The sequence below is a fragment of the Lepeophtheirus salmonis genome, chromosome 1, assembly GCF_016086655.4.
Source record: "Lepeophtheirus salmonis chromosome 1, UVic_Lsal_1.4, whole genome shotgun sequence".
Lineage (NCBI taxonomy): Eukaryota > Metazoa > Arthropoda > Copepoda > Siphonostomatoida > Caligidae > Lepeophtheirus > Lepeophtheirus salmonis.
This window is the reverse complement of record NC_052131.2, coordinates 9,896,256-9,908,632: the sequence shown is the minus strand read 5'-3', so window position 1 is coordinate 9,908,632 and position 12,377 is coordinate 9,896,256. Positions and strand designations below refer to the sequence as shown.

The 12,377-nt window shown below is 30.7% G+C and overlaps 1 protein-coding gene across 2 annotated transcripts; it reads left to right on the top strand.

Moving 5' to 3' along the window:
• The first annotated feature begins 5,049 nt into the window (after positions 1-5,049).
• Positions 5,050-9,150, top strand: LOC121116639 (protein N-terminal asparagine amidohydrolase). Of its 2 annotated transcripts, none has more exons than XM_040710906.2 (5): positions 5,050-5,634; positions 6,690-6,992; positions 8,028-8,204; positions 8,270-8,484; positions 8,547-9,150. In XM_040710906.2, exons 2-5 carry the CDS (start codon positions 6,740-6,742, stop codon positions 9,024-9,026), a joined length of 1,125 nt encoding a protein of 374 aa, XP_040566840.1. In that variant the 5' UTR covers positions 5,050-5,634; positions 6,690-6,739; the 3' UTR covers positions 9,027-9,150. The 2 variants fall into 2 exon arrangements, with proteins under 2 accessions (XP_040566840.1, XP_040566848.1); XM_040710914.2 differs by lacking the exon at positions 5,050-5,634 and adding an exon at positions 5,938-6,619.
• Positions 9,151-12,377: the final 3,227 nt, after the last annotated feature.

Sequence of the window (12,377 nt, the reverse complement as noted above, 5' to 3'; positions counted from 1 at the left end):
GTTGTAAGAAATATAACCTAAAATGAGTGTGATACTTTTTGTATAACGTTGTATACAACAACTACATAGACTATGAAATCAGTATTTAGTATACGTTGGGTTTTTGCCCTCTAGGAGCCTTGGGTATTACTCTATAACTAACTACGCAGCCTCCATGATTTCATCCTTTTAACTGAACTTACAAGGTAAATTCTATAACGATAAGAAAAAGTTGGATACGTCATAACGAAAAATGGCATAAATGATAAAGTAATGTCATCTGTGGTATCAGAAAACACTACCTATTTTGTGTATGTGTGTGTGTGGAAATACCAGTTTAACCAGGAATCTACTCAATTCAACAATCGTCTTTAACTATTTTATTTTGAAGATTTAGTACATATCCTAAAAACGCCAACATTACGCTGCTCTTTACTTACACATATAGCTGACTATATTCTAAAGAAATGTTTTGCAGTTATTAAAATATATGATCAGGATAATTTAACTTTGCCGTTCATTAATTTCAAAATAAATATACTAAATAAACAGCCTTTGTTTTTTAGTTTCTTTTAAAAATTAACCTGAAGAGTTCTTTTAATTATCCAATGCTGTTATCATTATTTATTAATTCTTGTAGGGGAACATCTACCCATAAAGTGTGTTTCATATGAATGATAGAGAGTTATTGTTTAGTGAAAGGGGAGTCACAAGATTAAATACTTTTTAGATTCAAAGTATAATTTAGAATCGACATCGGATTAATTCATGTCTACATCTTTACTAGATGGGATTTTATTTATTTATTTCAATTCATAGCTCCTTGCAGTTAATCCAAAAAAACGTCATTACAACTAAGTTTGTCTCCTCCCTCAAAAAAAAATCAAAATGTCAGGGGTACCACAAAAAACTTAATGATTTTTTTTTACAATTCTATACGTTGTACATAGTTATCTTTCTGTGATTATATTCTAGTAGGTCATATCACATCATTAAGAAATGAATAAAATAATTTTAAATACATTAGATATGAATTTGTAGAGAACAAGCCAAAATTGAGTCTTCAAAATATTAGGCATATATAATTAAAGGATCAATAATCATAATAAAATTGCAGATTTTTTACTTATGGCCTTTCATTGTCGTAAATGTAATAGGCCATCGAAAAAGTGATAAAATTATGTGGTCTTTGTAAAATAATATATCTAACTTTAAAGGTGGACAAAATCATTAATTTTTTATAAACATCAGCAAAACTTATGAGTCGTCTACTTTCATTTTAAAAAAATGCTTAATTTTCAACCAAAATTCCAAAATATTGATTAAAAAAATCGAGAATCTTCGAATTTCATACTGATTTAAAAAAGAACGCTATTTTTCTTTAAAATAGACAAGGGTTCTATTTAAGAAAAAATTATGACTACGCATTAATTTAGAGGGCATTATAGAGCTAAAATTATGGAATAAATAGAAGGATAGAATCACAATATCTCAAAACACTTCGACATAAGTATTTGTAGATAAGGAATTATCAACTGATCTCACACTCAAATCCACATTTTTCATATGTGTATAATTACGTGGTTCATTACACACAAAAAGCATTTCATTTAGACATCAACCAACTTTCAATCAGCTCTTACATCATGACATTTTTGCATACTTCAGTAATGCTTCATAATAAAATTGATAAAAATAGACTTAAAGTAGGCAGTGAATGTTATTAATCTTTCTAAATTTTTTTTATTTAATCAAGATTAAGATATAATTCCTTATTGTACTACATATACAATTTATATTAAAGAGTATTAACATTTTTGATTAATTTACTTTTACCCAACTATAAGAGGTTGGTGACCACATTTTTGATCCTTGACCCACCTGTTTCGAAACACAGATGTTCATCATAAATTTTTGGACATTTCAAAAAGGTTGTTTAAGTTATATATATCCTTTAAACAGTAGATTCAAACAATTATAATATTTTTTTATGCAACATCAAGACTGAATGAATTTTTATTAATAATAAATTATTTATAGACATACATGTATTACTATCAAGTTTAAACCCTCTTGAAACTTTTTAGACGCTATTAGTTAAGTAAAAATTAGTTTTCTACATCTTACTTAATGCTTTAGTGATTCCACCCCATTTTTGAAACTATACGTCACCTTAATTAAGCATATAATAATTACAAAAAGGCACAATTTCGAAGTATTATTTTGCGTTCATTATATTTAAAACCAAATAAATAAACAAAACATAATATGACTTTGACGTTCACTTGCGTTAACTTATTACCAATATTTTTATACCGGCTACGCTACCAAAAGTAAGTACTTACGGAGGTGTTTGTAGGAATTTAAGTGAATGTTTTAAATGGAATTTTCTTTCTTGCTTTTTTAAAAAGACAATATTGTTATTGGAATAAGAAATTTGGATAATTACGTACATATGACCTTAATTTTGTAAAGCATATTGGCAATGCAAATATCAGTTCCAATAGAAATGTAGTATGGTAATGTACTGTATTAAATGAGACGGCATCTGAAAAATATAAGTGCTGAAATAGGACTTAGATAACACGTATGTCGTTGGGTTAATGCACAGTTGGGGTCCATGAACATAAAAACAATCTTGAACAAAAATCAAGAAAAGGAGACAATTCAAATTAATTTTTGACTTCATATACAACAGACCAATATTTCATTGACATATTTGAGTCAATTATAGGCTTTGTATTCAAATGTGTGAGATTAGTTTCTATACACAATAGTTTAAAACTTTGATTTTTAATTAAAAGATTTAAAATGGATCTACTATTGTCTTTCAAATAAAATCTATCAAATATTATTTATTTTATTATGAAGATCCATTTTCCATACTTTCAGTACAGTTTGCAGCCCTTCCAAAGGGTTAATAATAAGAATTTTGATGATATAATTTGCCACAAATGAAATCAACACCTCAAGCATAATTTTATATTGATCATTTGTTGACCAGAGTGATGTGTCACCATGATTCCTTTTCAGGAGACTATTAAACCTTTTTTCACGATTTTAGGAACCGTAATGTAACTGTAATTAAATCAATGGCGTAATATTTTCCAATGATATTCACACAAACATATAGAAGTATCTTAATCCTTTCAGAAAAGGTAATTTCATCCTAAATAGGTATGTATATGTATGAATATATAAATCGGTGAAGGTTGTGAGATGTTCCTATCAAAACATGGCTTAAATCCTTGTATAATTACGCCCTTTGGCCCTTCTCTTTTCTACATACATACGAGTGTTGAGACTCAGTTCGAACCCTGATTTTTTTTTTTTGATTCGGTCTTAAGTGATTTTTCTATACTGATGTGGACTAATATTTTGCCTCCGACTGTGATCTCAGGCACTAGTCTGTATTTGATTGTTTTTAAAACGTTTTTGGGGGCTCGAGCTATGAAGAGATTTTTTCTCCTATTCTCATATATGATCAGTACAAATATAATTTTTGCATCACATTTAACTTCATACGACATTAATTATGTTTATATTCACAATTTTGGAACATGCATGACGTCATTCACAATTCATCTGAACCGAATTTTGAAAGAGAGATATCCAGATAGGATTTTCTTTGGGAACAATCTAGACTTAATTTTTCTTAGAGATTGGTTAAGACCAATTTCATTTGAATCAACCGAACTAGTTCGAAAATCTAAAAATCATAAAGGTTTCAGACCGGTCTAGGATTTTTATACCGAACCCCATCACTAATAGATACATAGAAATAATGGCCAAGTATTAACCTGACTTGAAGTTCATTATATCCCTTACATCATGACCTCACGTGCCCATTTATATGTAGAGGTTGACTTTCTGTACATGAATAGATAGAAAAATGCACTAAGCTTGTTATTTATTTTATTATTGAGGATGGGGTTTTTGTGAAGATACTAACTTAATGGAAGGAAAAGATAGGAGTTTTTTTTAATTTTGAAAATTTGTCAAGATGGAAAATATATCATAATATACAAACAAACAAATAATTTACTTTACAGATGAAGAAAAATTATTTCTTTTTGTGTGTGTACACACATCATTCAAAATAACAATAATAGTCATCCTGAAGCACCACCCTTGCCCCTAAGGGTGGATCAAATAACACACCATAATTGTTTACTAATTTGTAAGGAGAAATACACCAAAAACATTCAAATCGAAATTAAATATCTCGACTCATAGCGGACAAAATTGACAATTTTTTTGTTACATACTACAGTAATACCTCTAACAAAAGCTATAAACCAAGTGGCGAATCGAAAACCATGTTATCAATATTTGTACCAACATACATATCTACCCAATAACTTTTTTATCCGTGACATGTACAATTGAATATTACTGTATCAGTAACTACACAACCTCCATGAGCTCCCCCTTTAAATTATGTTAGCAAGGTCAATTTTGCAAAGTGAAGAAGACATTGCATAGGTCACGTGGAAAAATGATAAAGTAACATCATCAGTGGTATCTAAAATGCAACATCTTGTGAAGGAAAAAAGATTTTTTGTAGATTAGGAAATTATTTATACTAACAAGGGCGTTTCGCCAATTGGTTTATAAATTTGCCCTGAACCAAAGCTGTTGGTAATTGATTTTTAACAAGTTGGAGTCCTTAATAATTTAACTTTGAGTATACTCAGTCTCCAGTTTGAGAGTATACCGGACTATTTGAGACTGACAGTGTGGCAGACCAAGAGTATATCCCTTTTCCACGGTGAATTTTATTACTCAAAACACTATTATATGAAAAATAGTGAAATCTGTACTGTTTGTACTTACATATGACATTTTGTTGGATGTATTTTGTCTGAAATTCAATTTACACGCTGTTTTTTTTTTCTTCCAATACTTGTCGACAAGGGGCCTGGAATTCCTTGCTTCCTTTATAGCAAAATAAAACAGCCAAAGTTAATTTACTAAAAAAAATAACATTTAATTTTTATAAAATAATGTCATACTGTGATGAGCTGTTCTATTTCTAGTTCTGTTATTTTTTTTTGTTCTTTTCTCAAGAAGATGACTTCAAATCATGCTTGCTTCAAGGAATGATGGACACGGCACAAGGAGTTGTTGTAGGTCTCAGCATGGGCTTAAACCATACATAGTTACATATAACTTTACAAGATCCATTACGAGAAAAAATTAATTCTTTTTAAATATTGTCAACTCTGAGCGGTTTTTTTAATTCGTTTTATTTCTTCCCCTTGTAGTAGTACTTTTATTCTTCTTTCTCTTTCTTCTCGCGCGAGTCTTCTTCTTCTAAAAAACAACCAGGAAAATTCCCGCCACCAACGACGAAACAGCTTCAACAGGGCAAGAAGAAGAAAAAAACACGAATATTGAGCGCTCAAAAATCTTTTTTCGCTCGTCAAGAAAATATTCCTATTACAAAATCAGTCGTTGTCAAACCCTCAGCAAAGAGAGGCAACAAGAGTGAATAGATATTTAGAAACAGCAAGTGAACCATAGTTTACAACAACAATTACAGGTTTAGTGCCTCAACTATGATGATTCATCATTTGAAATAAGTTACATATCTTACCATCGTACAGAGAGAGGTCATACTCTAAACAAGAAAACATTCAACGTATAAAATAAGTAAGTAAAATATAAATTTGTCAATTGCAAAAGCAACATTTTCTCCATATTTCATATAAAAATAAATATATTTAAAAAATCTGCAAGTTTTTATATATACATGAAATAGACTCCAAGTAGTGTCAGATATCCAAACTTGAAAAATGGAAAACAAAATTGACCATTTGACAGAAAATACTGAATATTATTTAAATAAATATGAGAAATAGGAAGTATCGAATAACATTTTCAAAGAAATATAGATGATGTTAAAAAAAAAGGAGTATTGTAGACAAGTGGACAGTTTAACAAAATATGAGAAATACAGTCTCTAATTACAGTCAATGATGTTTATAGAAATATATATAGGAAAATTTATTACTTTTAAATTAGAATATTTCCATGGATAAAAATATATATTTTTTACGGGTATTTTTTTTAAAATGGCTCTTTTTTTACGAACATATTTCTCCCAGAAAATAAAATTATAAAATATATAAATCGTAATTTATCTTTTATTAATGTATATATTTTTTGGTATATTTTTTGAGTATTTCTACGCTAGATGTCACCCCTCTCTCTCTCTAGCTGTTTGTATATGCATTAAATATGAAATTTATTTTAATGTTAAAATATGATTTTTTTATTTTATTGTATACATACAATGCAAATATTGTGCAAGTCTTCGGGAGCAAAAGGTCGCGAATGTTCAAAGGGTCAATTTTTTTTAAATTTAAATATATTTTTTGGAAGGGAAAGAGATTTTTTGTGCAATTCACGGATGCATGATTAATTGCTTTATGTTGTTATTTTTTATATAAAAAATAAGTTGGGAAAAGGGTGTTGACGTAAAAAGATTTAACATAAAAATACATACACACACATTATTACCTGAATTTTTAAAATACTTTATAAAACGATGATGTTTAGAGTCCATAATCATCACTCACACCTTTCTATGTATTTGGACCGTTTTTCTTATTTATTTAAACCATCACATTCCTAAGTATATAGAAAACAACCCCAAAGTGATGTGTTCCTCACTATAATTTTCAACATTTCTTGACTTTTTTCAGATTCTTTCTTTAGAAAAAGCAAACAAACAACTTATAACTTACCAAGAGAAATGGTTCTATTCGTAAACGGCGTGTCCCTGGATGAGGCACCCCGTGACATCCGCAGCTTCTTCCTAAAGTTCCCTCAATTTAAAGAGTCCTCTTCATCCCTAACGTCAGCCACTCCACGGATCATTGGACCACTTCGATCCCTATACGTTTCCCAAAGGGAATTCGCCGTCACACATCCACATGATAACAAAGTCACGATCTTGGGTTCGGATGACATTACTACTGCACATTTACTCATCATACGTCACACGGGTAAGAAATGTTTTCGAGAATGTAATATTTTTGTACAGGTCCCGCTATCAAAAGTGCTATTGAATGTATTTCGATAATTTTCAAGAAATAATATTAAACAAAAATGTTTTTAAGAAGCAATTTTTATTAACTTACAAAGCTCCATTTTTTTTTTTTTTCGAGGGATGAGGCAATTAATGACATTTTTTTAATACAAGAAAATCTTTACTCTTGTTTTTATGTATCAGTAATGTAGTTGAGATTGGGCTAGTCCACCAATTAGGGGGAGTTAAATCATGGCGAGTAATAGTTGCTGCAGTTACCGCTTTCAATTACAATTTGGTATAGTACCGTTTAAAATCCATAAGTACCCAGTTACCATAGGTGGAGTTGCCAGGAGGAACAAAGGGCCGAACTCTCCAATCTTTACCCTCAATATTGATTTTATGAAAATCTATGTTATATATATGTAGTATTCCAATAAAAAATAAGTAGGCCCCAACTCTGCTTTTTACCGATTTATATAACAACAATAAGACCAGAAAGTACATATGTAATGGTTGAGGAATTTGATTCACTGCTAACTAACAAGTATGTACATATTAGAACGTCGTTTCATTGAATTCGAGCGCCCTGCGTGTAAAACGAATAATTATGTATCCTAATAATGATAATTATATTCACGAAGGAGAAAAACTCAAAAAAAAAAAAAAAAGATCTGAAGTATAATGGGCTATATTTTCTTAAGAAGAATAAGAATATGTACATACGTACATATTGTATGCAATGAATCCGTGGGAACTTCTTACCATAAGAGTTATATTCGTTAATATACTTCTTCTTCTTCTTCTCCTATCTCCTTTATTTTTTATTATTACTATTATTTTGGTCGAGAAATATTTAAGGTCGATTTGAAAAGGCAGCAGCAGAAACAACATAGCTTGTAATTTCCATATTTTTGGCCATGATTAAGAGCTTCATTTTTTATATACCTATACTCATACAACTACGAAAAATATATCTTCATTCTAAGTTATGTTCATGTGTTTTGAATAGGGAGTGGAGCCACTGGGTTCTGTCATTTAGATGCTGGTCACGAAGAAGGGATCTCCTCTATGATCCAACGCATCCTGTCTCTCTCCTTTCATTACGACGGTCGATTTGAAATGCATCTCCTTGGTGGTTTTGCAGATCCCAAAGGAATTGCGCAGGATTTGACCGTGTCAATACTTCGTAAGTGAATCATGTTAGTCTTTATTATTCCAGCTATTTAATCTTGTTTTTTTAACTATACGTAGAAATCCTTCACAAGCAAAGAGCCGAGTTAGATCTAATCACATGTGCCGTGAATGAGCTCTGTACACTTCATCGCAATGGCGTTCCATGGCCTCTCATTTCTGGAATTGGTGTTTGTGTGGAAACTGGCGAGATTTTCCCAGCACAGTTTACCGATAAGGGACCTGACTTGGATATTCGGAATGCCCGAACACTCACAGGTGGAGAAAATGTTGGGGTAAGTGATATAATTAGCTGACATTTTATTTTTTCTACAATGTTATTATCTTTCTTTTACAGCTGATTGAGATCTACGATTGTTCACGAGAAGAGCTTCGCATTGGCCCTTTTTCTTACGAGCCTGTCCGTGCAGTGGACTTTTGGCTCCAACAAAGTGATGATTTTCTACGTCAAGCCCTCTCTACCTGCCCAGAGGTTGCACCTCCTCAATTTGTCATCAACCTTCGTGCTGTTCTCAAGCGGATCAAAGAAGATCCCTATCCTTCTGTCACCGTATTCCAGTCGAATTGTCCGCGATATTACCGCAAGGACGAACACTCTGGTCGTTGGCTCCCCTCATATATCAAAGAAGAGCATCCCCAAGTCATGCACCACCAACAAGCGCCTCAACAGGTTCTTCAGCAACAACAGCCCCAGCTCACAAACCACATTCCTCCCTCACATCACGTCCCTCCAACGCACCATCTTGCATCGCCTGGATGGGTCACACCTGCTCCCATTACTTGTACGGATAATTCGCTCACTCAACCTTATTATTAATTAATATTATTATTAGAAGTAGTCTTCTTATCCAACTGTTTCCACGATGTTTTTCACGCTGATCTAGTTACTATTATTATTATTATGTGTTATTCCCAATTTTTAAATATATATATGAATTCAATTTTTAATTTATTGCAAGATAAATATTGGATACAACAGCTTTGTATTAAACGGGTCATGACCTCTTGGTTATATTTATAGAGTACTATGTAATTGAAGTGTGTATTTTGCTACAGAATCGCTCTTACTAATTAAATCATTACTGCATTGAGGAAGACTTACATAGATATATAGATTGAAAATTATGAGGTCAGAGAGTCAAGCAAAAACAATCATTATGTCTTAATATCATGTACTCATAAAGAAGTCCTAAGAGAGGCAGTAATGTGAATATGTGAGAAACACACATTACTATGTATTAAGTTTGTTAAAAATGGGGTTCACGAAAGCAAGAAAGAATTATTTTTCTCAAAATTGAGCATGAATTATTTTTGTATTTTTCGACGTATTATAGTTAATTTTGAACAACAAATTATTTATATTTAACATTTGGTGGCTGTGAATATCGCACTTAGAGTAGACAAAATTGGAAGTCGCAATAATAGAATGATACATCGATGGACTTTATTTGAATGGCAATATCGGGCCAATAAAGATATACTAAATTAAATGAAAGCTCTCAACTATTGATAAAATTCTTGGGTATCTTTAATCCTCCAAAAAAAATATAATTGACTCCAATATGTCAAAATATTGGACTGTAGTTCTATGTATATGAAGTAAGAAAATAAATCAGGATTTTCTACTTTTGTTGATATTTATTTAGGAGTGTTTTTATGTGATGCACAACATTTAATTTTTTGAAATTCCCATTACACAATAATTTGTAAAAAAAATGAATTGATAAATTGAAGTATAGATAGAAACTTCATATGAGGAAAAGACACATAAAATGAGTTATACTTTTTCACCCTTCAAAATGGAGTCCTATGCAGACCCTTATTCTTCAAACAATTGTCGATATTTTTTCAATAGATATTTTAAGATTCACCCATTCTTTACTCCGACAAGAACGGCATATTTATTTTAAAAATAGCTTAATATGCATCCAGGACTATAATTTGATTTATCGTCCCATTTAAAGCAAAACTACACAGTAGGTAGTTCATCAAATGAGTAATTAAACGATTCTAAAACAATTATAAATTCTTATTTTGTATATGGTTTAAGTTTTTTTTTTAATTTTATCAAATTGTGCCTAATTTTGTAGTTACAACGATAATTACAATTCAATTTATCTTTTTTTTTTCTTCAATTTTGGACTTTGTTTAAATTTGTTCTTTATATTCTTTGTACGATATGACGTCGCTTCATGAGTTCAAGTACGTATAATTCAATTTTATATATATCCTCAAAGATACAAATTACAAAAAAAGCAGCTGACTTGACTCTTTGTATAAATGCGCATCTTCGTTTATTCTCCATCTATGAGCATTCTGGAAATATATATGTATATGTAAGGTCAAAAGGTCAAAGCAAATATGCATTTTGCTTATTTTTTAACTTGCAAGAGTTTTTAATCTGAAAAAAATATCAAATATTACAAATTAAAATTGTCAATTTACATTTTTTCCCCCTCGAAAAAAATAAAGATATTAATAAATTTATCTCTATACATATATGTAAACTTATCCACCAATAATAATATAGCAAAGGGTGGAGTGGGAGATTACTGGATCAGGCGTATTGATTCCTTGAATAGTGCAAAACCATAAAAAGTTTTTAGTCTTAAGAAAAAAAAAAAGAGAGAGTATTAAAGAAATAAATAGTAATAACAAGCGGAGCGCTAAATTATGTCATTAAGTAGCGCTTTTAACGGATGAAAAACTACATACGTCATGAAAAAAAGGTATTGAAGTGACGGAACGCCTTCCTTTAGATATTAAAAGAAGTAAATAACAAGAGTAAAACGATGTTGCCTCCTCTAATAATATGACTTTTAATAAATGTGCTCCAAATTCCGCCGTCAGGCGTTGTTTTTTTCTGCTTTCCTCTTCTTCTCTTTTTGTTTTTATTATTTCTATCAAAATAAGTAGAAAAGGAAAAGAAGCGCGTCCAGTTTTTTTGAAGTACTACTAAAAATGTTTCGCATTTGATAAGCTACAAAAATTATATAAGATAGAGGAGAAGAAAATAACTATAGCATGATGACGTATTCGCCAAATTGATTGACCCATAGACAACGTCTACTTTGGAAAAGGTGACGTCATAGCAATGAACCATAATCAAGGAAGTTCAAATCGTAATTGACTGACTTATAGACAGAGTCTGCTTTGAAAATGTGACGTCATACCAATATAATATAATCATCTATCAGGGCCGTTAAAATCATGATTCACTGACCTATAGATTACGTCTGCATTGGCAAAGGTGACGACATATCATTGTAATATAATCCACTATTTGAGAGGAGAGGAAATTTTGTCTCTGGTAATTTTAGTATCCATTTACATAGGTTAAAAGTTAAATTTCGATATTATAAGTGCACCTCTATACAATTTGAAGTGGGGAGGCCAATAACATTTTTATTAAACCACCGGATAATTAAAATTGTCAAAAAGTATATAAGATAATTGACTTATCCTTAGACAAAGTTTAATTTGGCAAGAGTATCGTCATCATAATGAAACATAATCCCCTAAATATGGTTGTTAAATATATGATTTATTGCCCTAGAGGCAACACTATTTTGACAAAGGTGACGTCATAACAATGAGACAAAACACTTTATTAGGACTGTTAAAGCAGAAAGGGTATTTGTATCTCCAATAATGATACTATGCTATTTGTTAAGGTCAAAATTAAATGTATATATGGTAAGTGTACTGTCAAAAATGTACAGGCTCTTGTCATGTTGAAGTGGGATGCTCAAAACCTGAAATTGAAAAAAAAACCACATGATAATTGTTAATTTTCAAAAAGTATTTGTCTTTCCGATAATGATAAAATGCCATTTATTAAGGTCAAAAGTTAAATTTATATACCTATATTAATTGCACCTTCAACTATGTACAGGATTCGTTCAAGTGAAAATCTGGAGAACAACAAGTAATAACTAGGGATGTGAAAGTTATATAAATTTTGGGGAGGTTAAAAACCACGCCAAAGAGAATGTCATACAAAATATGGTAATTGACAATTTACAAAAATATAATGCATATTATTACGTCATCATTAATGAACTATGGGCGTGTTAGACAACATCTACTATTAGGAAATTATTTAATTACTCTTATGACGTCATAGTATGAATTCCTAAAATAACGGTTTAAATATAACATTTAAGAA

Excerpts from the sequence above, each read along its gene's own strand:
- LOC121116639 (XM_040710906.2), top strand. The coding sequence starts at position 6,740 with ATGGTTCTATTCGTAAACGGCGTGTCCCTGGATGAGGCACCCCGTGAC. Across the intron at positions 6,993-8,027 it reads ACTCATCATACGTCACACGG|GGAGTGGAGCCACTGGGTTC; the intron begins GTAAGAAATGTT and ends TGTTTTGAATAG. Across the intron at positions 8,485-8,546 it reads CAGGTGGAGAAAATGTTGGG|CTGATTGAGATCTACGATTG; the intron begins GTAAGTGATATA and ends TTTCTTTTACAG.